General features: G+C 38.0%; 1 protein-coding gene across 2 annotated transcripts in view; it reads right to left on the reverse strand.

The window, feature by feature from the left end:
• The window catches only part of LOC106094069 (IQ motif and SEC7 domain-containing protein 1), a 134282-nt gene that overhangs the window by 86444 nt on the left and 20861 nt on the right, over nt 1-26977 (reverse strand). Inside the window, exon 1 of one of the 2 annotated variants that reach the window (XM_059364162.1) lies at nt 3163-3714. The exons of the other annotated variant lie outside the window; for it this stretch is intronic. Within the exon in view, the coding sequence (XP_059220145.1) occupies nt 3163-3188 (26 nt within the window). The 5' untranslated portion in view covers nt 3189-3714. Of the gene's footprint in view, nt 1-3162; nt 3715-26977 lie in introns of those variants that run through there. 2 annotated transcript variants of the gene reach the window in all.

The following is a 26977-nucleotide window of genomic DNA, read 5'->3' on the forward strand; positions in this document are numbered from 1 at the left end:
GAATACCTTACTACTGTCCTCAACCTGTCTTTGAACACTCTAATAGTACCCGATGTCTGGAAGATGGACAGAGTGATGCCGCTACTGAAGTCTTGAAAGGACCCGAGTAAGGGGGAGTCGTACAGACCGATCTTCCTTTTCTCACCAGTAGCCAAGACGCTTGAGGGACTACTCCCCCCGAGCAACGTTGAAGAATTTCGATTTGCCGAGCATCAGCATGGATTTTGAAGACTGCATGCTCTGCTTGCCATCACCGTCGCCAATACGTCCCTCCAGCCAGGCCTGAAACGCTGGGCCGTGAATTATCTATGTAGTTGCCAGTCATATGTGGAAGAAAGGGTTAAGAAGTCGAGGCACCGTAAAGTGAAACATGCAGTTCCCCAAGGCGATGTGATATCTCCAGCATAGTTTAACCTCTATATCCTCCATTTCACCCCCTCCAGACGGCATAGAGATCGTATGAAATGCGGACGATTGTACGATCATGGCATCAGGCCCCATACCCATTGTTGACATCTGCGATAGATTGAACGTCCACTCAATGAACTTTCCTCTTATTTCACTGGAAGAGATTTAATGATAGCTACCACCAAATCTTCAGCCACATTTTTCATTACAGATATGCGTGAGGTGAATAATGAGCTGAAAGTGGAGAGACCACTCCAACCATCAAGTGTCCCAAAATACTTGGCGTCACATTTGATAGCTTTTACACATTCTCCCCAAATGTCACTGCAATTTGTGATAAAGTCAAAAGTAGAAACAAGGTCCTCAAGTCATTTACCGGCAGCACTTGGGGTGCTGACAAAGAAGCCTTGTTGACCACCTACAAAGCAATTGGTCGGTCTCCAGTGGAATAATTCAGATCTGTCAGAATGCCGCCCTTCGAACTGCGATGGGCTGTGTCCTTAATTCTCATATGGACCACCTCCATCAGGAGACAAAGATCTTACCCGTTCGAAGACTACATGCGCTCTATGCAATACTTTCTGGGGTGTTAACGAAGAGACCATCCAAATCATCATCTTGTGGATAGATATCCACAGCCCAGAAGCCTTAAGGTAGATATATATGATCTAGAGCGTGAGATTCAAGAGAGAACCTCTAGATCAAGCGGGTCTAGACAACATACCTTCTGGGCCAAAACCAAATCATCATCTTGTGGGACCACATGATACACGTCACCCGTTTAATTGCCCAGCCAGACTCACTCGACTCGAACTCAGATCCATCTGGACGCACCCATCTTAGTCGCAGAGTCGCTGGATCTGGATACTTAACAGAATCAAGCCGACGAAAGATAGATGTTATCAGCGGTACAGAGAACCCATATTTAGCCGCATAGTCGGCATGTACGTTCCCGATAAGTCCAACATGTCGTGGTACCCAAAAAAGGATGATTTTTTTTACTCAATTAGTTTTTTGCGAATCTTATTAATCGATAACCAGAGGGAGTTTGAGATATTGGTGACGGCCGTCTTTTTAGTACCTATGGCATGGTCAATTGCATGCAAAATGCCAACAGCTTGTGCCGTAAATATTGATGAGTAGTTATTTAGGATGTTACCCTTGTATACTTCTAAGTTTATCGACAACTGCATAAGATCAAGTGGTGGGAGACACCTCGTTCGGTTAGTGGAACAAATGTTCTGTCATAGCCAATTAAAGTAAGTAAGTCATAGTTCTTGAAAGCGTCTGTATATAAGAGCTGCCAGTCAGTATGTTGAGAGAATTTTTTGTGAAGCTGGGTAAATATTTCATTCTCAGTATTGTTTTTGCTAAAGTATGTAGTAGTATATAGATTACAGCTTTGTTCTGAATACACCCAAACTAGCATATTTTAGAGGGTATTTGGGTATCTTTTCTCAAAAGATTAACACACTATTTTTAAGACAGTCATGCATAACTGACGGCAACCTTGGCTTCCTTTTTGTAATTAGAACTTTAGATACATCACTATCGCTAATGCTATGGTTACATAACAAGATTCTTGGTAAAATCCTATTTCTAGAATCCACATTTTTTCTTCCAAAGACGGTAGCCTGGACTCAATAAGGTTTTAATAGGTGTCGTACGAAAGGCGTATATACTGCTTCCAATACAGTTATTGTATAGGGAGTTTATATGACGCAGGGAAGATTTTGGGCTGTTTCCAAATTAGAATAGCCCGTATTCCATTTTCTCAGTACCAACGTTTTTACAAGGTAAGTCAAGGTGAATATGTGAGTATGGCTTTTAGCAGACAGATTTTTTCAATTGCTCCTTCTAACGATTTTTCTCGAATATGATGCCTAAAATTTTAAGTTTATTTATGATGGGAATGATAATGTTGTAGACTGATAGATATCCAGTTCTGCAGATGTGTTTCCTGCAAATGTTGAGTATTGAGGACTTTTTATTAACTTAGATCTAATTATATATAACCATTTTTCGAATTCAATATTATCTGGTGTAAGATTGGATTGGATCTGACCATATCAACTTTTCTTACTCGGTATTTTAGGAAATGTTGTAGTGAATAGCTGTGAATTTAATAAGTTTTGAAATTTCTCGGCAGAATAACTTTGGGGTGGTCTAAATTTGGTAAATGAATTGCATTGTAAGAACGAGAGATCTGGAGCGGTCTACCGGGATTCGTGCTGCAACACTTAATTTGTTATTATTTTTATTTTTGTTAGTCCCTAGTAGATTTTATTCAATAATAAAAATATTCATTTAAAAAGAAATTTCCAAGTTCTAGAAAAAATAAAAATCCTTTATTCAATTTATAAAGTTAACACTGTCCGCTCCTCAAGGTTACAATAAAAATTCCATAGAAATGGTGCACCACACCCATTAACCATTACAAATGTAGGTCTTATTAGGAGACAGCTATCGCATTAGAAATGTGAAATTGTACGACCCAAGCGCTGATATGTTTACATGAAATGTGTTCAACAATTAAAATATTGTATTATCAAACATGGAAATATCTACTCATATGTAATATCGTATTTGGTTTCACATCCAAGCAATTTTCTTTCTCCCTTCCACAAAAGCCAACCCAATAAATTTTGGAAAACATATTTCCTGTATAATATTCATTATTAGCCAAACAACTCGACATAAATGCGCACTGGCTATATATATGTATGTATTTTTTATTCGCTGGTAAACACTCACCAATACATATCATTTGACGTAAGCATCCTCGAATATGCCCAGTTTATTACACGAGTTATTATAACACTGTCTATATTATTTTTACTATGTTCCGATTATGAAACAAGCATATTAAGAAGAGCATTTGACAATATTGCATGGATAGGACGTTAGCACCACATTTCTGTAACAAAATAGGTTGCATATTTCACACCTGGTATTTATTTACCCGATAACTTAAAAGACAATACCGAACATTGCCTAATATGAACGATTTATGCATATTATATTTTCCTCCCTTATTGCGAAAATAAGACTCAGTATACATACACGAAACGGAGGTCTAGTTTTCCATCAACTCTATTAATGTTACTTAGATAGAAAAGGCGCATCGAAAACAATAATTAATTTCAATGTTTGCCCTTAACACATTTATAATTATAGACTTTATGACACGTTTGTAACAAATACTTTATGATTTTTTAACACCGGAAAATGACAAATTCTTTCCCATATATGTTGGATGCGAAGAGCTTTAAAATTAACGTGCTTGCATTGAGGGAACTTTTGGGTTACTGTGTGCAATGGCATCACAGGGCATACACAAAACGGTTACTTTCCTTTTATTATTGTTCTCGGAGAACACATGTATTCATTTATTTCTTTCTTTAGCGCCATTGAAAAGAGGGTTGAAACCAGAACAACATTCTATTTCAAAAGCTAGAAATAAATTCTTTAAAACATATCATAAATATATAAATTATATTTTATTGAAACATTTCTCATAAATATATTGTAAAATCGATTTTTAATTTTTAAAATACTTCATTCAATCATTTCAATTCACATTGCTGTAGCAAAACATGTGCATGCTACCCTTGTTAATAACAAGGCGATGACAATTTATTGGTCTGGTCTCTCTCTGAAAGACGTTTCTACGCTCGTTCACTCTCTATTTCGTACCAATAAGGGATGGAAAACTGGGATGGCATGTTTAATATTTATATTAAGTTTAATTAAGTACCTTTACTCTAATATGCACTTATTGCGATTCTAAAATAAATGTACACTAAAGATACACTAATGCGGAACAACATTTTGCAAATGTCGCCACTAATCCTTTCAAAGAGTTGCACTTTCTACATTTTCAATCAAACATGTTCATGCCTTACACATGCTATCACTTGCCGCACCGATTTTACATAAGTGAGCTCGTAGTCCAATGTGTCCCGTTATGATACCAATAGCTATACTAACCTCCTTCTTGCTTCCTTTCAGTAATAGCCTCGTCTTCTCACCATCTGGATCCCCCATAGGATTTTCGCCGTCCTACCGACCGTTTCGCTGTTCCACAATGTTGCATGCGCATTCGTCGCCCACTCCCTTAACTCGGACTGCGTCGACCCGAAAGACTTCGGATTAACCAAGTTTATTGACGGCAGTCCTCTGGCCTTCACCGCCAAATTGTCTGCCCTTTCATTTCCCCTTACTCTGTTATGGCCCGGCAGCCAAACCACGCAGATATTGCCATCCTCAGAGAAGGCGTTAATCTCCTTCTTACACTGCAAGACTGTTCGTGACCTTACCGTCCTGGTTGTTATTGCCCATATGAAACTTTTACTGTCGGTAAAGATGTTCACACTCGACGTCCTGCAGCACCGTATTATGGTCATGTAGTCTAAAACAGATTTCAATCCCTGGGTTCTCAATGTAAACCCCCAGGCCCACTCTGTCCTCTAGCTTTGATCCATCTGTGTAACATGATCTTCCAGATAACAATACTAGGGTTCCGTCAATCCAAGACTGTGCCGATGGCAGCAGTGCCTCGCACTCGACTTCAAGGTTCATCTCAGGTATCCGATTGGAAATCTATTCCCTTCCTTCCAGGTTTCCTATCGTCGCCTCGATTATACCGCGATGGTATGAACTGCTCCCATTCTCCCATCGCCTTAAGTCTCATAGCCGCAGTGGCTGCCCCACAATTAATCTGCATGGCAATGGGTCGGATATCTAGAATAGTCTCCAGTGCCCTAGTGGTCCTCATCGCTCTGCCTATGCCAAGACAACATGTTCTCTGAACCTGTTGTGTGGTCCTTATGTTGAACTTTTCTCCATAGCAGTCCACCAAACTACTGAGGCGTAAGTAGGTATTGGTCTAAACACGCTCCTGTAGAGCCAGTGGACTATCCTCGGATTCAGGCCCCACATTTCGAGCCTACGGCCCGTCTACATGGTGCCCAACATCTGTGAGCCTTCTCAGTACGCTCCCAAATGTGACACTTCCAATTCCGTTTCCTGTCCAAGATCACACCTAAGTATTTGACCTCGTCAGATATCGAAATCGTCTTATTGAGGAAACGTGGTGCGTTAAATTGGCCCACCTTCGTCTTCCTCGAGAACAGGCATATTTCAGTCTTCTCTGGGTTTACATGAAACCTCTGGGTCCAGACCAGTCATATGCCATATGCAAGACCTTTTCGGCCCTTCTGCATAGCTCGTTCGGATGCTTACGTCTTAGAAGTATTATAATATCGTCGGCGTAGCAGACGGGTCCAAATCCCTAATCAGTCAGCATCTGTAATAGGTCATTTATGGTGGTCACCGATAGGAGTGGCGATAAAATGTCCTCCTGTGGCGTACCCTGTGCCACTTTCTTCCTTATAGTTATGCCATGGGACACACAATTTATCCACCTGTTCCTTAGCATATGGTTTATCCAGTCTCTAAGGACCGGGTCCACCCGGTACATGCCAATGTCCCTTGACATTGGCATGCTGTTTGTATTTAAGCTGTTCGCTACTACTCTACTACTCTTTATCATGGTGTCCACAATACGTTCCATGGTTTTGAGTGGAAAGGACTTAGGCTTATGGGTCTGTAGGCCTTTGGTGTCGCATAACTTGCCTAGCCGGACTTGGGTATAAACACCATCCTTGCCTCCTGTCAGGCTTTCGGAGTATATGCCAGTCCTAGGCATGCTGTGAAAATTTTGGCCAGATAGTCTGCCTCTTTCTGTAGAAACGCCGGAAATATTCCATCGGGTCCGGGCGACTTAAATGGTTTGAAGCTCCTCAATGATTCCTTCCCACAAACCCGCATTACTTATGGAACAATTTTAATAAAAGTATTGTCAGGCCCGTTCCGATGACCGCTATCCTACGAATTTTGCGAATTCAACTTTAATTTATGTTTCGGTAATAGCAAATTGTAAATTGTAAAAACTTTTTGATTTTAAATTGATCAGATTTGCCTCTGCGTTTGGATAATAAATGTACTGATTTCTTTATAATTATGAAATCCTTTTTTAAAATTGTTACATAGGTATCCAATCCAAAATTTATTCAACTCTGTCACTATTTTGATATTTTGCGAATTCATTGCATAACACAAGAAAATAAACAGCTGATAACATTTTCTTACAAAATATATATTGCAAGTGAAATATAAACCAATATTAGATTAAGAATATATTTTAGCTTTTTTCTATTCATACAAATGCCATTATGCCTTTGCAAGACGTTTTCTACTGAATTTAGCAAATTTTGATCTGTGGCTGTGTTCTTGCCATTTTTAACAGCTGCTTAAAATGGTCGTACCACCATCTGTCAGAATAACGAAATATGATTCCAAAACCAAATAAGAACAAATATTGATATTTTAGTATAACTATTTTGTAATTTTAAACATTTCTTCTAAAGCAGATAAAATGTAATTGACGTTTAGACCTAAATTTGAGCGATTAAAAATGGTATTGACTTGTAAAAAAACTTTTCAAAGGTGTTAATTGCGTTAATAATTTTTGACATTGAAATCCAATTTTTTTTTTGTATCATGCCAAGTGATTGGTAAAGAAGACAAACCTTGAACATATTTTTAATTTTACGAATTAAAATGTTATTTAATAATACAAATTGTGAATATTTAATTTTGCGATCTGTTGTGACCTCTTTCACACATATCTAGTTCATATCATATACAGACGCATAGTCGCGTGGCTAGACAAATAATATCAAGAAAAATAGAAAGTGTGGTTTTTATTTATCTCTCAAATAAAATAATTTATTAAATAACCATTAGATAAAAAAAAACTATTTTAAAAAGTGCGATGGTGAAATAGTGTAAAGCAGAAAAAGTTAGAATGTGCGCAAATTAAATATATACATTCCAAACGAAACAAATTTGAGAACATCAAAAAAGGTAGACGTGGTATTTATAAATAAAGGGTGATTTTTTTGAGGTTAGGATTTTCATGCATTAGTATTTGACAGATCACGTGGGATTTCAGACATGATGTCAAAGAGAAAGATGCTCAGTATGCTTTGACATTTCATCATGAATAGACTTACTAACGAGCAACGCTTGCAAATCATTGAATTTTATTACCAAAATCAGTGTTCGGTTCGAAATGTGTTCAAATTTTGACAAATTTTGTTCAGCGATGAGGCTCATTTCTGGTTGAATGGCTACGTAAATAAGCAAAATTGCCGCATTTGGAGTGAAGAGCAACCAGAAGCCGTTCAAGAACTGCCCATGCATCCCGAAAAATGCACTGTTTGGTGTGGTTTGTACGCTGGTGGAATCATTGGACCGTATTTTTTCAAAGATGCTGTTGGACGCAACGTTACGGTGAATGAACACATTTCGAACCGAACACTGATTTTAGTAATAAAATTCAATGATTTGCAAGCGTTGCTCGTTAGTAAGTCTATTCATGATGAAATGTCAAAGCATACTGAGCATCTTTCTCTTTGACACCATGTCTGAAATCCCACGTGATCTGTCAAATACTAATGCATGAAAATCCTAACCTCAAAAAAATCGCCCTTTATTATTTTTTTTTATTTTAATATGTTATTATCCCTTTAGAGACTATATTAGCTTGGAAAACGATGACGGAAGATAACAAATGCACCAGTCCTTCATTTGTGGTATCGTGCGCACAATGCTAAGATTGGTAGCTATTACGGCAATTTTTTCTTCTTTCTTTTAGAAAATATAAATTAAAAAATTATATATTTTTAAGCAATACATTGCATGTTTTTCCCCAATTAAATCCAATGAAATAAAAAGTTTGTTATATTAATGCAAACAATATCAATTATTTCCTATACATTTGTTGGTAAAAATGTTAGTGTTAGGGAAATGTTTCAAACAAATTGATTTAATTGGATTTTTGAGCTTATCATAAATCTAAATTACAAAAGTGTAAGAATTGCAGAGAATTTTTTAACGTAATGTGCAAATTCTTAATTGAACCATGTTTTTAATTTTTTCTGTGTACGTATGGCGTACGCAATTAGGCAATACATTTGACCCATTTCTGCTACAGCTGCTTAAGTGTTGCCAACGAAATGTGATGTAAATGAAATGAAAATGGCACGAAAGTCGGAGGGTTAACCTATACATCGTACGAATTAATTACTTTTTTTATTCGCTTAAATTAATTTGAACTTTTTTTTAATTTTTTATTATTTTAATTTTAAAAAAAGTAAAAAATATTTTTATTTCCTATACCAATATGCTTTTATTTAAAAATAATAATTTTCTTAATATTTTATGAGTATTTAGTGAAGACAAGGGGATTTTAATATAAAAAATTGCCGACTTTCGACAAGCCAATTTTCCCCCAAAATATGACCTTTCAAAATGTAAAAATTTTTTAAACTCCTTTCATTCGTCCACTTTATGCCAATCCAAATTTCATTAAATTACCTCTTTCCTAACTCAAACTAGAATTTTTCTTATATCCTTGGGTATTTTTCTACCCATTCGTCGTTAATGGGTTGTTCGTCCATCCGTTCAACAGATAGCCGAAATCACGATAGCGTTCGAGGGAAGAACGCTATCCGCATGCAATTTTTCAAAGATTCTCCTTATTGATGTAGGCCATTGGCCATTGCAAATGGATCATTTGGTCAAAACATAAATCAGGTTTATAATACTAAACAATTTTAAAATACTTAAAAATTGTTTCGTACTACGTTTCTGAGTACGGGCTTTTAATACAATATGTTTGAAAAGTGAGCTTATTCAAAAAACGGGTGCAAGTTTATAACCTACACCACTACTGTCGTAAAAGGAAGAGTGATCAACCGATTAACAAGCATCCCGATCGACTCAGAATCACTTTCTGAAGCGATTTAGCTATTTCCGTATGTCCTTCAGATTTGGTTATAGCTCCCATATACTTTATGTTCGTCCGATTTGATTAATACTGCAATAATATCGTACGAATAAGGCATGCAGGTTTCTTTTACGACTCTTCTGATCACAAGTGAATACAATAGAAATCGGTTCAGATTTAGATATAGCTCTCATATCCGATTTTCATTTTCGAGGGCCTCCGATCTTCTCAAAATTTTCACAACTATTTCCTCTATGACTTCTAAAATATTTACATATTTTAAGGGCACTTTTGTAAAGTATAAAATGTAATAATAATAATAAACTTAACACATGAAAACTAAAATGAATATTCTTAAACATAGAAAAAATAAATAAAAATCTAACGCACTTTTCCCAGTGCAAAAATCTAATAATAAAAAGCATATTGTCAGGAGAACTTTTAAAATATGACTAAATAAAATCTAAAGCAATAAAATACAGAACGCAAATAAAGAATTAAACTTCTTTTGAATTCTGAAGGAAAGTTATTTTTAATTTTGCGGTAAGAAATTCCACAGACGCGAAACCCGATTATAATCGTTCAAGAATAGTACTATTGTAACGTTCAATAAGTATCTGGGTTTCTGCTACTAGTTAGAATGTTGATAGTGTTTAACAGATAACAGGACTGTCCATGTTTAATAATGCAGAAGAGATAATATAGACACCCAATTCTTGTGTAATGCTCGAATGAGCATCCGAGAAATTCAATGGTAAAACGTTGGCATCCTTTGCGGCAGCGATTACCACGTTTTACAAAACGTAAAATTCGATTAGTACAAGATAAGAGATTACTGTGATTACAGGAATTTGCTCCTCAATAAATTTCTAAGTCATATAAAAAATGTGGAGTTATAAGTGAATGCGTTAAGAATAGTTTAATATTCACTGAAGGAATTAAATTTAAATAATACAATCTTCTAAGAATAATATTTATTTAAGAATTGGTTAAGCATACCTCAATGAGTTCGGCGTTGCTAGATGCAAATGGCTGAATAACATCAGCATATATGTGGGATTATGCTTTCCCGACTGTCTCAATTAATCAAAACACGGATAATTAATAAGTCAAAAGTTTAAGATTAAGTTTAATGGAAAATGTTAGGGGTATTTAAACGATTTACAAAATGTATGGTTCAATGAATGAATAATATATGCTGGTTTGAGGGTGCAGAGAATTGTATTGGCATGTCTTAACTGTTTCGGGTCGTCGCAAGCACTGAACTGTGGTGGTTGCTTGACGCATGTGCAGACCTATTTTTCTCTTTTCCTACAACTCGGCCATCCTGCAGCCTCACCCATCATCATCGCTCAGATAATCGGGCCATGGTTTCATGAATTCAGCGCAAGTTGTCGTATGTCCTGGTCCCTCACTGCTACCAATCTTGATCACATCGTAAGTGTTGTTCGGTTTAGTTCTATCAATTTATATGGTCCCAAATACTTTGGTTTAAGCTAAAGACCACCCCTTAATTGAGTCCGTTTAATTGCTACGATGTCGTGCTCGTTGTACTGGATCGCAGGTTTACGTTTTCGATTAAAAACTCGTCTGTTTTCCTCCTGTACGGCAATAATTTGTTGCTTCGCAGAATGTCGTATAGCTTCTCGTTGTTCGTCGTAAATAGCAATTAGTTGTTGATTGAGTAGTTCATCCAATTTCAAATCTTCTTTAGTTTTTATTTTCGTTCCAATTAGCATTTGAAATGGTGTTGTATCTACGCTTCGCTGGTATGATGAGTTTATGAGCTGTTGCACAGCGCCAACATGCTTATACCACATTCCTGGATCGCCGATACTCAATTTCGATAATACGGATATGATGATACTTTCAATTTAACCATTAGCACGAGAAAGTCCTGTGATGATTTTAATATGGACAATGTTTTCGTCTTCACAGTATGTTCTAAATTGGGAAATAATCCTTGCAGAGTTTCCAAAAATGGTACTTTGAGTTGTTAATCGGGAAATATCTTTTGCAGAGGTTGTCTTCGTGGAATATAACCAACATTTCGTAAAACTGTCGATCACGGCAAAAATGTGGTTATAAAGTTTACTGGTTGATTGAATAGGTCCGAGAAAATCGATATGGTAAGTATGTAATGGAGTGTCGCCTTTCGGTATCGACCGATGTTCACCTTCTTGCTTACCACATTTCCGGTTTGAAACTATACAAGGGATATAGTTCGATATTTGCTTCTGGATTCTCTCTTCTAATTTTGGAATGAAACACTCTTTAGAAATCAACTCTTTTGTCTTCTTAACAGAGAAATGTCCTTTATCAGCGGTAGTGGACAATGATCTTTTACGATGACTTTTTGGTTCTCCTATAAACCACACAAAGTCTGTATATAGAGTCTCTCTTCTTGACTAAAACAATTGGACTACAAAATTCTGATTCAAATGGTTCAATGATACCTTCTTCAAGCCATTTATCAAGTTGCTCGTCGACTACTGTTATTTCTTTCAGCGGAAGTCTCCATGGGGTACAAAATATGGGTGTATCGTCAGTCAGGGTTATACGCATTTCTACATTTGTCGTCTAAAACTTCTGAGGCGTATAATTCTGGAAAATATTCTGCATTTTCATTACGCATTTGTCATTGCCGTATGATCTACATCCATCTGATACTCTTCGTCGGTGCAAACGTCAATCTTCACAATACATAAGTCTCCTCAGATATTGAATCGCTTACCTTCTTGGTTTTCAGACCGTCAGATGTTAATCTACTTCCTGCATCGAATAACAACAGTAAATCGTGTTCTCCGAATTTCTCATTCTTTCTCATAATATCGTCAGAAATTAATCGAACATTAGATTTATCATTTTTCTCGATTTCATTTTCTCACAACTAAAGCACTTGAGTCGTTTCTGTTTATCTTTACAAGATTTCGATGAGTGTCCTTTCACACCGCAGTTAAAAAACACAATATTTTTATCAATTTTAACACTTGTATTGGCACGTCTTTACTGTTTCGTGTCGTCGCAAGCACTGAACTGTGGTGGTTGATTGACGCATGTGCATACCTATTTTTCTCTCTTTCTACATATATTCTCAGCATTGAGTGCCGAATCCATCTATGGCTATATTAACGTAAAACGTAAACATAAAAAGAAACCGGCCTAAAATGGATCCCTGTGGAACACCGTTAAAAATATAGGAAGAGTTGGGACTACCCCATTAAATAATACGAATTGGGAACGATTAGATAAAAACGATTGAATGAGATTGCAAGCCGTGTGTGAAAATTTAAAATGAGAATATAGTTTTGAAAGTAAAATTGTGTGATCAAAAAAAAATTTTTTTAAAGACAAATTTATAGAAAAAAAAATTCTATACACAACATTTCAAGGATATTTTTTAAGACAACATTTGAAAGAAATATTTAAAGACAAAAGTTTGTTGATATTTTTATTAAATTTTTCTAAAGACAAAATTTCAATGTAATTTTCTCTAAAGACAACATTCCAATTAGATTTTTTCTTAAGGCAGAATTTTAATGGCATGTGTAAAAGAAAAATTTTTAATGAAATTATTTTCTTAGCACAAAATTCTGAAGAAAATTTGTCTTAAGGCAAACATTTAACGACATTTTTTCCTAAGACAAAATTTTAATTAAACTTTTTAGTTTTTTTAATTTCGATGAAATTTTTTTAGAAAAATTATCGAAAGTTTCTTTAAAGAAAACACATCAATAGCATTTTCTCTAGAAGCAATATTTTGATAAAAGTTTCTTTAAGAAAAATTTTCGTTGAAATTTTGAATGTTTTTTTTTATATTTTGCTGTTTTTAAATTCAAATTAAGGTTCTTTCTGTTTTTTAATTAATTTATTTATCAATATTTCAATGCAATGCATTTTCAATACATGATAATATATCCTAATGAAAAACAAAACACGATTTCCATAGACGAAATATTGTGAAATAATTCATATAAATAAAAGGCAAATAAAACTTCGAGTTTGAATTTAAAAACAGCAAAATAGAATACAAAAGTCTACTAAAAAACAACCTTTTATTTTTTTATTCTAAAAAAATTTAGAATTTAATTGTTTTATTCTAAAAAAATTTTAGAATTTAATTTTTTTGCTTGTGGAAACATTTTTTATTACTTTGTCCGGATCCCTGTGGAACGAGATAATTTTTTCGACACCGACTGGTGGCAAGGCGACCGTAGTTCAGAGGTTACCATGTCCGCTGAACGTCTGGGTTCGCATCCTGGTGAGAACACCATAAAAAATGTGTGCGGTGGTTATACCCTCCTACTGCTGGCGACATTTGAGAGGTACTATGCATGTAAAAACTTCTCCCCAAAGAGTTCACACAGTTACTTTATTTTTTTATTTTATAGAAGAAAAAAGTCTAGAAGTTTAAGGAGAAAAACATTATTAGAATGTGAGATGTTGTTTGTGGAGGCATTTCTCAACGGATTTAAAATGTTTTCACTGATTTGGAAAGCTGATATGATTTACTATATTTTTGCAGACTGTGACGTGTGCATTTTAATTAATTTTTACGGAAGAACAACAGGATTATTTTATTTAAGCTCTAGGCGGATTTTCTCGCTTATTTTGATTGTAGAAAATTGCTTATTAAGCGACTTGGCTTATCCCCGTTTATTATTGACATATTGGTAAGCGTGTAAAATAGAAAATATATGGTATCATCATTCAATCGGAATGACAAAACTAAAAGAGGAAGAACGCAAAATATTTATTCAATAATTAAACGTACTGGAAAGCAAAAATTGCTTAGGACTTTAATAAAATTACATTTATGAACTCCAAGAAACATTTATCTGTCGGACAAAATAAAGTGCGGTTATAAAGATTTTTAATTTTTAGATTGAAACATTTATTTGTTGTTTTAAAATATTTATAAATTATAGTTTTATTTTTAATTCGGTTAATACTTTATCTAATAATGAACTAAACATTGAATTCATACTTTATAATTTCTATTTATAATACAAACTATATGACATATAAGGAATTTCAAGTGGCAAAATAAAGTAACTCTTCTCTAATAAATATTATAAAAAATTAAATAACTTTAAATTTAGTACGAAGTTGCTTCTCCTTTGTTATCTACGACTTCTCTTAATCTTTTCGGCATACTTAAAGCAAGGTTCTTCAAAGTATTTGTTGGAAATTCCCTCCATTCACTTCGAGCAGGCCATTCTAATTTTTCAACGTTATTTTCTTCAAAATATTTTTTAACAACCTTACTCGTGTGCTTGGGGTCGTTGTCTTGTTGAAAGATTTACTCCCCCAAGCCCATTTCCTCCGCACAGCTATAAAGATTTTCTTCCAAAATATTTACATAGTGCTCCCCAGTCATTTTAGTCAATTTTTACGAGCCTACCAACTCCTGAAAAGGAAAAAAAACATCTCCACACCGTGAGGTTTCCTCCACCATTTTACAGTAAGTATAAGGTTTTTCGATTTTAGCGTTTGTGTTGGTTCACACCACACGATTTTTGCAATTTTTAAATTCATATTTTGACTTGTCTATCCAAATGACTTTATTTCAAAATGATTCAGGCATATTTATATACTTTTTTGCAATTCCAATCGTTTCTATTGCCTACTCGTAGGAGAGGTTTTTTCTTAGCGAAGGCACTTTTTAAACTCTTTCATTTAGTCTTCTTTGGAAAGTTCGATTCGAAATATTTAATTCTAGCTTCTCTTTAATATCTCTGGCTGTCGTAAAATAATTTCTCTTTGCTAGAATTGCAATATGATCATCCTCAAGCTTCGTCGTCTTACGTTTTCTGCCACATAATTTTTTCAAACTTTTGTTTGACTTCCTTATTTAATTTTTGATATTTTATACCTGGAACTCAAAGCTTTCAATTACATCCCATATTCGCGATCTTGTACCAACATACAGCGGTCAAAAAAAGTATTCATCATTCAATGTTTTTTTTTTAATAAGTCTACAAAAGACAATTGGAATAAAAACATATTAAACTAATGATGCAGTAGTGCTTGTGTGATATATATGTACACAATTTCATTGTTTTTAAAGAAAAAAATAGTATTTATTGGAACAAAAAGGGCCATTTTACAGCTGAACACAAAAAATTAAACAAAAAAAGTATTCATCATTGCAAAAAAACAAAAAAATAAATAACATAATTTAAAAAAATTAATACTTTGTTATTCGACCACCGCGTCTTATAACTTCTTTTAAACGGTTTGACATCGATTGGACTAATTTAGCGGTTATATTTTGGTCTATATTAGTCCATTCCTCCATTATCACCTGTTGCATTTGACTCTTGCTCGAAAAATTGCGCGTTCTCAATTTGCGTTCGAGATGTTCCCAAAGATGTTCAATTGGGTTCAAGTCGGGACTTTGAGGAGGAGTTTTAATGACTTTGGGGCAGTTATACAGCATCCACATCTTGGTATTTAAAGCAGAATGTTTGGGGTCATTATCTTGATAATATTGAAAGTTATTACCAAGCCCAAGTTTTACAGCACTATCTTTTAAATTCCTCTTTAAAATGTCAATGTAATACTTATGATCCATTACTCCATTAATAATTTCAAGATTTCCCGCTCCTGAAGCGGCCATACACCCCCAAACCATTAAACCACCTCCACCATGTTTTACAGTAGCAACTGTGTTTCGTTCTTCAAGCTCTGTATTTGGTTTTCTGTACACTATGACCTTTCCATCGCACCCAAAAAGATTAAACTTGCTCTCGTCTGCAAAAATGACTGTTTTCCAAAATGATTCGGGCTGTTTTACATACATTTTTGCGAAGTTTAGCCTTTTCACTCGGTTTATTTTATTTATAAAGCTATAACTAAGCCTTTTGAGTGTATTTCGAATTGTTTGTGTAGTAACTTCCTTCCCTAAATATTCCATAGTGTTTTTACGAAGAATGGTCGCATTTGTCTTCGGAGTTTTCTGAACTTGCCGCACTAGCCAACGCACATCTCCAACTGAAAGTGCTTTTGGTCGACCAGATCTTGGTTTATTGTCAACAGTTTTCGTTTCTGTCCACTTTCTGATGATGGATTGTATAGTAGATCGTGGTCTATTTAATATTTCACTGATAGTTTTTTGAGTTAAACCATTCCTGTGGTGTTTTATTATCAAAACTTTTACCTCATCAGAAACCTCGTTTTGCTTACGACCCATTTTGACAAAAACTATATTTTCAATGAAATTAAATATTTGCTGTCAAGGGCAAAGACTCCTTTACTAAATAAAACAGAAAAGGGGGATTCCCAAATATTATTTGAATTTGACTTTGATGATAGCACATCAATGATGAATAATTTTTTTGTTCTGTTTTTGGTGTTATTATATAAAATTGCATTTTTTGCGCTAATTAAATTTATTTTTTGAATTTATTTTAAAACATATTACGAAAAATAAACTATTGCATAAAACTGCATTATTTGTTTACTTTAAATTTTCTTCAATTACCCAAAATAAGTGAATTTATTATCAATTTTGCTAATGATGAATACTTTTTTTGACCGCTGTATCTTTTTGAGTTTCGGTTAAGGGCTTCATTTCGAAAAAGTAATGATCCATGCTTATTTTCTATATATTTAAGTAATATTGAACGAATTAGTTAGGTACTTTGCTACAAATTATTCTTTTTTAATAACTTACCACAAAAAAAAAATCAGGAATATATTATACATTTCACGATTTATAAAAAACGTAATTTATTACATCTGAATTATTTACATCAGAAACCAGAACGAACGAGTATAAAAATTTCAAATGTTTATGGAAATAAATGAGGCACTCCAACAAATAAAAAAAAATTAAATAATACACGTAGATAAAAAATATTGAGGATTTGAAAAAGGGTACACAACCCCACTTTATTTTGTCCGACAGTGTATATAAAAGAGTTGCGTGACAGACTAATCAGTCTGGGTCAAAACGGGGTTTGGTGATATCCGTACGTTTAGGTACTAAAAAGTACAAATGGTGAATTTTTGCCCACCGCGAACGGTAAGAGCTTGAATTGTGATTTTGGGCTCAAATTAAAGTCTCGAAAAAATAAGGTTTGAAGAAAAAAATTTGCAAAATCGTACTTAAATTGGGAGAAATAGTACGTATAGTGCCGCAATTGGTGCTTTTGATACTTTTTTTTTGTAAATTGAGCTAGATCTATGAATTTAGGAACTAAGGTACACCGTGGCAACCTAAGTTGGGTGACTATAAGAGTTTTTGGAATTAGGTACTAAAAAGGTACCAAAAATGTAAAAAATTGGTAACCTTTGTACAGGGCGGATGGATAGAGCTAGAATCTCGAAATTTAAAATTGTACTGAAAAAGGGAGAAAACGTACGTTTAGTACCGCAATTGGTACAATTTGGTACTTTCTTTACAGATGGAGCTAGAGATCTGAAATTCGGCATGTAGGTACAACTAAGTAATATATGATGGGTGACTAGATGATTTATTCAAAATTCGTACATTTTAGTACCAAAATTGGTACCGTTTGGTACTTTCTGTTCAGATGGAGTTAGGGGTCTGAAATTTTGCATGTAGATATAACTAAGAACTATATTTTGGGTGACTAAATGATTTATTCACAATTCGTACATTTTGGTACCAAAACTGGTACATTTGGTACTTTCTCTTCAGATGAAGCTTAATGGAGCTGAAAATTGGCACGTAGGTACAACTAAGAAATATATGATGTGTTACCAAATGATCTATTCGCAATTTGAACATTCTGGTACCAAAATTGGTACCATTTGGTACATTATTTACAGATGGTCTGAAATTTGACATGTAGGTACAAGAAGGAAATATATAAGGGGTGACTAAATGATCTAATCAAAATTCGTAAATTTTGGTATCAAAAAGTGCAAAACATTTCGAAATAGCTTTTCTTCGCATACAGCTCTGTAGGAGTTGAGGCGGCTGCATCTGCCAGAACGTAATTGAGCCAAAACTACTCTGGCTTGCCGGGAGAGGACAATTTCTTCAGGTGCAATGGGAGGCGGTCGTTCTCTCAGGACTACATTCACCCGGTAGCCATTTACCTTATCTGCAACCGTGTATGCATGAATGCCTAGCGGCATTCTGACTGATCTGAATATTATTCCACTGCGTGTCACAAAGTTGACGAGACCACACTGGCGCTGCATAACTTACCACAGATAGGCCAATTGCTTTGTACGTGTTCAACAAGGTTTCTTTGTCTGCACCCCAAGTGCTGCCAGCAAGTGACTTAAGGACCTTGTTTCTACTTTTGAATTTATCGCAAATTGCTGTGGCATGTGGGGAGAATGTGTAAGAGCTGTCAAATGTGACGTCAAGTATTTTGGGACACTTGGTCGGAATCATTTCTCCATCGACCATCACAGTCAGCTCAGTATTCACCTCGTATTTGTATTTTGTAGTGAACAGTGTGGCTGAAGATTTGGTGGCAGATATCTTCAGATTTCTTGCAGCGAAATATGAGGCAAACTCGTTGAGGTAGACGTTCAGCCTATCGCAAATGTCAACAATGGGTGAGGGGCCTGATGCCATGATCTTACAATCGTCCGCATATGATACGATCTCTATGCCGTCTGGAGGGGGTGGAATGGAGAATATATAGAGGTTGAACAGTGCCGCAGATATCCCCAACTTGGGGAACTTCCTGTTTCACTCTACGGTGCTTTGACTTCTTATTCCTAAATTCCACAAATGACTGGCGACCACACAGATAATTCGCCACCCAGTATTTCAAGCCTGGCTGGAGGGACGTGTTGGCGATGTCCTCAAATAATTTGGCATGGCTGACCGTGTCAAATGCCTCGATCGATAGGTCCAGTGCCACGAGGACCGACCTATCACATGGCCTGGGCTGATCGAAACCACGGCAAATATGTGCGGTGATTGCATGCAAAGCAAGTGTTGTGCTTTGCAGTCTTCGAAATCCATGTTGATGCTCGGCGAATGGAAATTCTCCTACGAGGCTCGGGAGGAGTAGTGCCTCAAGCGTCTTTGCTACGGGTGAGAGAAGGGAGATCGGTCTGTTAGACTCCCCCAAACTCGGGTCCTTTCCAGGCTTCAGTAGCGGGATCACTCTGCCCATTTTCCAGACATTGGGAACTATAAGAGTATTCAAAGACAGGTTGAGGACAGTAGTAAGGTACTCAACTCCAGGTGAATCCAGATTATTCAACATCAATGTCGGGGCCCAACGCCTTAGATGATTTGGCGCCACTGATGACATTCGTAACTTCGCCCACGGCAAATTGTGATGGCTGTTCATCGGCGCGGAGAGCACAAATACGGCGAATGGCTTTCCTCCTTACCCTGTCACTCTCGGGATGCACAATAAATTCACACGGTTATTTCGCCAAAAGTGACTGAGGTCCTGTCATCCCGTCAACCGGGGTTCGAGAGTGACTTAACAGTAGACCACAGTTTGCCTACACCGGTGGCCAAGTTACATTGCTCCAAGTTCACCAGCCACAAATTCCGCTTATGTTCGTTGACTATCCCGTTAATTTCCAGATTCAGCTCACTGATGCAGGGGTTATTCGGGTTCATACGACGAATCCCATCAGGCTCTGCAAGTACCACTGCCTATGCCGGAAAATTGGGCCGCACTTGACGCATTCGACCGGCTGGTATAAAGCGAGCGGCTGCTGCGTTAATGATGTTTCGAAATTTCCTCTCGGCAACTAGCATTGTAGCGGCGATTGGTATACTCTGAAGCTGCGATTGGTATACTCCCTGAAGTCAGCCCAATCGGCCTTCTTATGATTGATAAACGTCCGGCACTCAGAGGTTATGAAGTCGGGTGGTTGGTCGATGGTGAGAATTATGGGGAAGTGGTCTGACCCCAAAGAGATGACGGCTTGCCAGGATACGTCACTCAGGAGATCATGGGATGCAATGGAAATGTCTGGCGAGCTGCTGAACCTCTTCGTAATCCTAGTGGGGGCATCGTCATTCACCGTGAAAAACGTGGAGCCTGCTCCGCCAAAGCCATGCCACGTTGGTCGTTACCTAGGGGAGAATGCCATGAAATGTGATGCGCATTAAAGTCCCCTAGAACCAGACGATTATGGCCAGATAGCAACACACTTATGTCGGGGTTGTAAGCCTGGCCATTAATCGGGACACAGCTACCAACCGGCGGTATGTACACGTTGTATAGCTCTATCTCGACAGTACTGGACCTGACTGCTATCCCCATGCATTCCATGAAGGGGTCACTAGCGCCATGCGCAGTCGAGATGGGTCTATATTGCACGGAATGGTGTATCACGAAGGCCAATCCCACACCTCCATTCCTTGAGCGATCCTTTCGTAGCACATTGCTTCCGTGACAACTATGCGAGCTGCAGGTGTTGGTCAGCTTTTTCTCCTGTATCGCTGCGACCAATATGTTCTTCCGACTCATAAAATCCACAATCTCATCGATCTTGCCACGGAGACCGTTGCAGTTTAGTTCCAAAATAATACACTTCTCTGCACTGGCCTGGCAATATTGGGGCTGAGATGCTGCTGTTGCGTATATAGTCCGACGACGACGACGCTTGTGACCCACTGCTGGCTATGTTCGCACAGCACCTTGTAACATATTGTTTTGTTTTTCCGACTTGTATTATCAAATTCCAACCTAATTCTGAAGGAATTCCTATAGAATTCGAATGGATTTTCCAACTGTTAAAATGGCATATTTGCTGTTAAACATTCCATAAAGGATTTCCTTTTTATAGCCGAGTTCGGACGGGGCGCCAACACATCTTTGAAGAGAAGTTTTTACATGGCATAGTACCTCACAAATGTCGCCAGAAATAAGAGGGCTTAACCACGTCTGAAAATTTTTTTCTGATGTTCTCGTCCAGATTCGAATCAGGTCACTCAGCATCATAGACAAACAGCTAACCTTTGAGCTACGATGGCAGTGAAGCAAGCACGAAAAAAGACAAAAACATTCACAACAAGCTCAGACACTGTTCAGAATTCCGTCCGAACAGGCGGTTAAAAAAATTGTGCCGACACATAGTCCCGAATTCGTTCCGAGTGCCATCAGAACTGTAAGAACAAAAATTCCTAACGGTTCAAACAAATTATCATATGAAAAGGCAAGCACAAAAACAAGAATTCCTACAGACAAACAGTTCAGTAATAGGCCAGAACTCCTTCCGAACTGTTAGAAAAAAAATTAAAAAAAAAAAACAAGTAAAAGTTCGGCCGGGCCAAATTCTATATACCAAAGAAGATGTTATTATGCAAAATTTCAACCAAATCGGATAAGAAATTAGCCCTCTAGGGGCTTAAGAGTATATTCGAGACATCGGTTTATATAAGAATCAAGACCAAATCGGACCATACTTGGTACATCTGTTGAAAGTTATATGGAAAATCATTGTGCAAAATTTCAGCCAAATCGGATAAGAATTACGCTCTCTAGAAACTCAAGAAGAATATTGGGGAGATCAATTCATATGGGAGCTATATCAGGTTTTGAAGAATTTCAGATCAAACTAAGTAAATCTGTTGGAAATCATAGGGAAAATCATTGTACAAAATTTCTGCCAAGTCAAGAAGAATATTCGGCTAAATCGGTTTTTATAGGAGCCGGGGATGTAGCCAAAATATTTTTGTCTAAAGAAGAAATTTAAATTAAATGCGGCCGCGGGCAGTCAGCGATTTTCGAGAGGAGAGTCTCAGTGAGGAGTCATGTGGCACTGGCTCTTAATTAAATACTGAGTGCCAATGATACTCGAGATGATAAGGCGAGTTATTGGCGCCTTCAAATAACCAATGGCCAACATCAGCATCTGTTCCCAGGTTAGGGGCGGCTGGCGGCGAGCATCGGATATTGGAGCAAGCGGCTCGCCACATCGAGGGATACATGTGCAATCCCACAAATGTCCGCACTCTTTATAGAGAAGTATACAGTATGCGCGCTGGCGGATGTATTAGAGAAGTACAAGGCAGATATTACCGCTTTACAGGAAGTGCGATGGACTGGGAATGGCGTCACTACAACACCAAACGGTGACGAACTATACTATAGCTGCCATAACAAGAGGCATGAATTTGACTGTGGATTTGTGGTTAGTCGAAGACTGATACACCTTGTCTCCAGCTTTACTCCGGTGGATGAGAGGCTAGCCACAATCCGCATAAAATCCAAATTCTTCAACATCAGCCTTATTTGTGCCCATGCCCCGACGGAAGACAAAGACGAACAGACCAAGGATATTTTCTACGAGCGCCGGGAGAGAGAATATGACCGCTGCCACGCCCATGATATTAAAATCGTTCTGGGAGATTTTAATGCGAAAATAGGGAAGGAAGACATTTTTGGTCCAACAGTCGGAAAGTTTAGCCTCCACGAGATAACGTCCAATAATGGGTTGAGGCTGATAGATTTCGCCGCGGCAAAAAACATGGTAGTTAGTAGCACCACATTTCAACATAAAAATATTCACAAAGCCACGTGGCTGTCACCCGATGAAAACACGAGAAACCAAATTGATCACGTTGTGATAGATGGAAGGCATTCATCCAGCGTGTTAGATGTACGATCGATGCGTGGAGCGAATATAGATTCGGATCATTACCTTGTTGTAGCAAAGGTTTGCACCCGTTTGAACATGGCGAGGAAAGTACAATGACCCTGCACGGAAGCTGGACATTGAAAAGCTGCAAACACAACAAATGGCAGCGGCATACTCGACTGACTCAATTGCTTGATGAAAGCACTCCTTGTTCGATGATATAATGGTGCAGGGGCAAACTATTGCCCACTCCATGGAAAATGCCGCGAAATCCGTACTTGGGTACCGGAAGCCTCCTCCAAGAAACCCATGGTACTACCAAGAGCGTCGAGAGGCTACTGAAGCCAAGAATGCGGCATATAGAGCAACCCTGCAATCAGTAGCAACGCGCCAGATGAAGGAGAGGTATCGGGAGAAAAGGAGAGGGGAGAAACGTCTATTCCGCAGAAAGAAAGAGGAAATGGAAAGACGTCAGTGTGAGCGAATTGAGATGTACAGGATTCAGAATGAAGTCCGGAAATTCTACCAAAGAATTAAACATCAAACCGATGGCTTTGGTGCAGGCACATCCTCCTGCAGAGACAAAGAAGGAAATCTGATAACTGACACAGACTACATGCTGAGGATATGGAAAGATAAGGCGTATGCATCAGCTTATCTGCGCAATCTGACTAGAAGAACGCATACCCGATGATTGGAACCTTAGCATACTATGTCCCGTACACAAGAAAGGAGACAAGACGGAATGTGCCAACTACAGAGGAATAAATCTCTTCCCCATCGCATACAAGATACTATCGAGCGTACTGTGTGAAAGATTAAAACCTAAAGTCAATGAGATAATTGGGCCCTATCAATGCGGCCTTAGACCTGGTAAATCCGCCCTGGACCAGATATTCACACTGCGCCAAATCCTGGAAAGGACCTGAGAAGGACAAATCAACACCTACCATCTCTTTGTTGACTACAAAGCCGCCTTGATACTCCTTTACGTTCAAAGGTATTTCCAGCCATGTCTGATTTTGGTATCCCTGCAAAATTAATAAGACTATGCTGGATGACACTTGCTGATACGCGTTCCTCCGTAAGAATAGGAAAGAAACTCTCCGAACCATTTAATACCAAACGAGATTTCAGACTAGGAGACAGCCTATCTTGTGATCTCTTTAATATCCTGCTGGAGAAGATTATACGAGATGCAGATTTGAATATATATGGCACACTAATCACAAGAGGGCACATGCTACTCGCCTATGGCGACGACATCGATATCATAGGTCGGCCACTAGAAGTAGTAACTGCAGCCTTTGAAAGAATCGAAAGAGACAATGAAAATGGATGTGGCAGGAAATGGAGATAAGACTAAATGGATGGTTTCAACTTCCAAAAAGCCTTGCACAACCGAGCAGATAAAGAAAATGGAGAAAGTTAGGAACCACAACTTTGAGACAGTCAGTAACTTTATCTACCTCGGCACCGCCGTAACCAAAACGAATGACACCAGTTTTGAGATAAAGCGAAGAATAATACTGGCAAACAGATGCTACTTTGGACTAAGTAAGCAATTTAGAAACAAGGTCACCTCTCGACAGACGAAGACTACACATTACAAGACACTGATACTACACGTGCTGTTATATGGTTCTGAAGCATGGGTACTTGTGAAAGCAGATGAGACAGTGCTTGGAGTATCTGAGAGAAAGATTCTTAGTAAAATATATGGACCAGTTTGCGACAATGGAGAATATAGGCGGCGTATGAACCACAAGCTGTATGACGACTATAGCAAGTTATACGCATCAAAATACAACGGCTGCGTTGGCTAGGTCATGTTGTCAGAATGGATGAAGAAGCACCAGCAAAGAAGTCTTTTGAAGGCAAACACGGTGGTACACGTAAACCAGGAAAACCAAAAACCCGATGGAAAGATCAAGTTGTGGGAGACACCTCGAAACTTGGTGTCAGAGATTTTAGAATGAGTGCAGAAGATCGAGGCGCTTGGAACGCTATTCTACGTTCGGCTAGTGGAACAAATATTCTGTCATAGCCAATTAAAGTAAAGTCAGTAAGTAATTATGCAAAATTTCAGTCGTCTAGCTTTATTCCTTCGAAAGTTATCGTGCTTCCGACAGACGGAAGGACATGGCTAGATCGATTTAGAATGTCATGACGATCAAGAAAATATACATTTTATGGGATGCAACACGGATATTTCTAGGAGTTACAAACGGAATGACGAAATAAGTATACCCCCATCTTATGGTGGAGGGTATAAAAACATACGAAAAGAGGTCGATGATGTCGAACAGAATTCGGAACAAACTCGGTAAGATTTTGTCGGAAGACATAAGAATGTGTTTCGATTTGTCTGATATCAGACATTGGTTCGCTGGGATGTTACGTTAAGACTCAAAAACGGCTGAATCGATTTTCATGAAATTGTCACAGAATGCAGACCAAATCCCAAAGTGTAAATAGTGTTAATCACTTTTCGACATCCCAAAGGGGCGGACCCTCTCCCTTATCCTATTTTTCAAAAACTCTTTATGTGGGACGTTTATCGTCGTAGGCCACTGTGGCGCAGAGGTTTGCATGTCCGCATATGACGCCGAACCCCTTGGTTCAATTCCCGACGTGAACTTCAACGAAAAATTTCAGCTGTGGTTATTCTCTTACTAATGCTGGCTACATTTGTAAGGTACCCTGCCATGTTAAAACTTCTTTACCAAGTGGTGTCGCCATGCGGCACGCCGTTCGGACTCGGCATAATAAAGGAAGCCCCTTATCATTGAGCTTAAATTTTAATCGAAGTGCATTGATATGAGAGAAGTATCCCCTGTTCCTTAATGGAATGTTCGTGGGAAATTTAGTATTGAGTTGTTTATCTCGGAACTGGACGCACAGATTTAAGATTTAAATAAACAAAAAATACTCTTGTGCGCCGAACCATCCTCCAACAACCCCCCAACAAGATATGCTTACACATGGCAGCCGGTTGTACGCACCGGATTGCAGCTTGCACAATTGTCACGGATACAATGTTCTACGAAGGATAGCTTAAGGAATTTGCGATGGTTGAACGTCTTCTTTAACGAACTTGCCGCCAAATCTTCAGACAAATTGTTCACTAAAAGTACGCGTGAGGTGAATTCTGAGTAGAATGTAATGGTCGATGTAGAAATAATTCCGATTCACATTTGACAACATTTACACATTCTCCCCACATCAATTTGCGATAAAGTCAAAAGTAGAAGCAAGGTCCTCAAGTCACTTGCCGGCAGCAATTGGGGTGCTGCCCAAAAACCTTATTGACCACGTACAAATAAATTGACCGGTCTGAGGTTAATTACGCAGCGCCAGTGTGGTCTCGTCAGTTCTGTGCCACACAGTGGAATAATATTCAGATCTGTCAGAATGCCGCACTTTTAACTGTGACAATCCGGTGACAGCCGGTTGTACGCACCGGATTGGCCTGATGAACTGATACACCTTGTCTCCAGCTTTACTCCGGTGGATGAGAGGCTAGCCACAATCCGCATAAAATCCAAATTCTTCAACATCAGCCTTATTTGTGCCCATGCCCCGACGGAAGACAAAGACGAACAGACCAAGGATATTTTCTACGAGCGCCGGGAGAGAGAATATGACCGCTGCCACGCCCATGATATTAAAATCGTTCTGGGAGATTTTAATGCGAAAATAGGGAAGGAAGACATTTTTGGTCCAACAGTCGGAAAGTTTAGCCTCCACGAGATAACGTCCAATAATGGGTTGAGGCTGATAGATTTCGCCGCGGCAAAAAACATGGTAGTTAGTAGCACCACATTTCAACATAAAAATATTCACAAAGCCACGTGGCTGTCACCCGATGAAAACACGAGAAACCAAATTGATCACGTTGTGATAGATGGAAGGCATTCATCCAGCGTGTTAGATGTACGATCGATGCGTGGAGCGAATATAGATTCGGATCATTACCTTGTTGTAGCAAAGGTTTGCACCCGTTTGAACATGGCGAGGAAAGTACAATGACCCTGCACGGAAGCTGGACATTGAAAAGCTGCAAACACAACAAATGGCAGCGGCATACTCGACTGACTCAATTGCTTGATGAAAGCACTCCTTGTTCGATGATATAATGGTGCAGGGGCAAACTATTGCCCACTC

Source organism: Stomoxys calcitrans, chromosome 1, assembly GCF_963082655.1.
Source record: "Stomoxys calcitrans chromosome 1, idStoCalc2.1, whole genome shotgun sequence".
NCBI lineage: Eukaryota > Metazoa > Arthropoda > Insecta > Diptera > Muscidae > Stomoxys > Stomoxys calcitrans.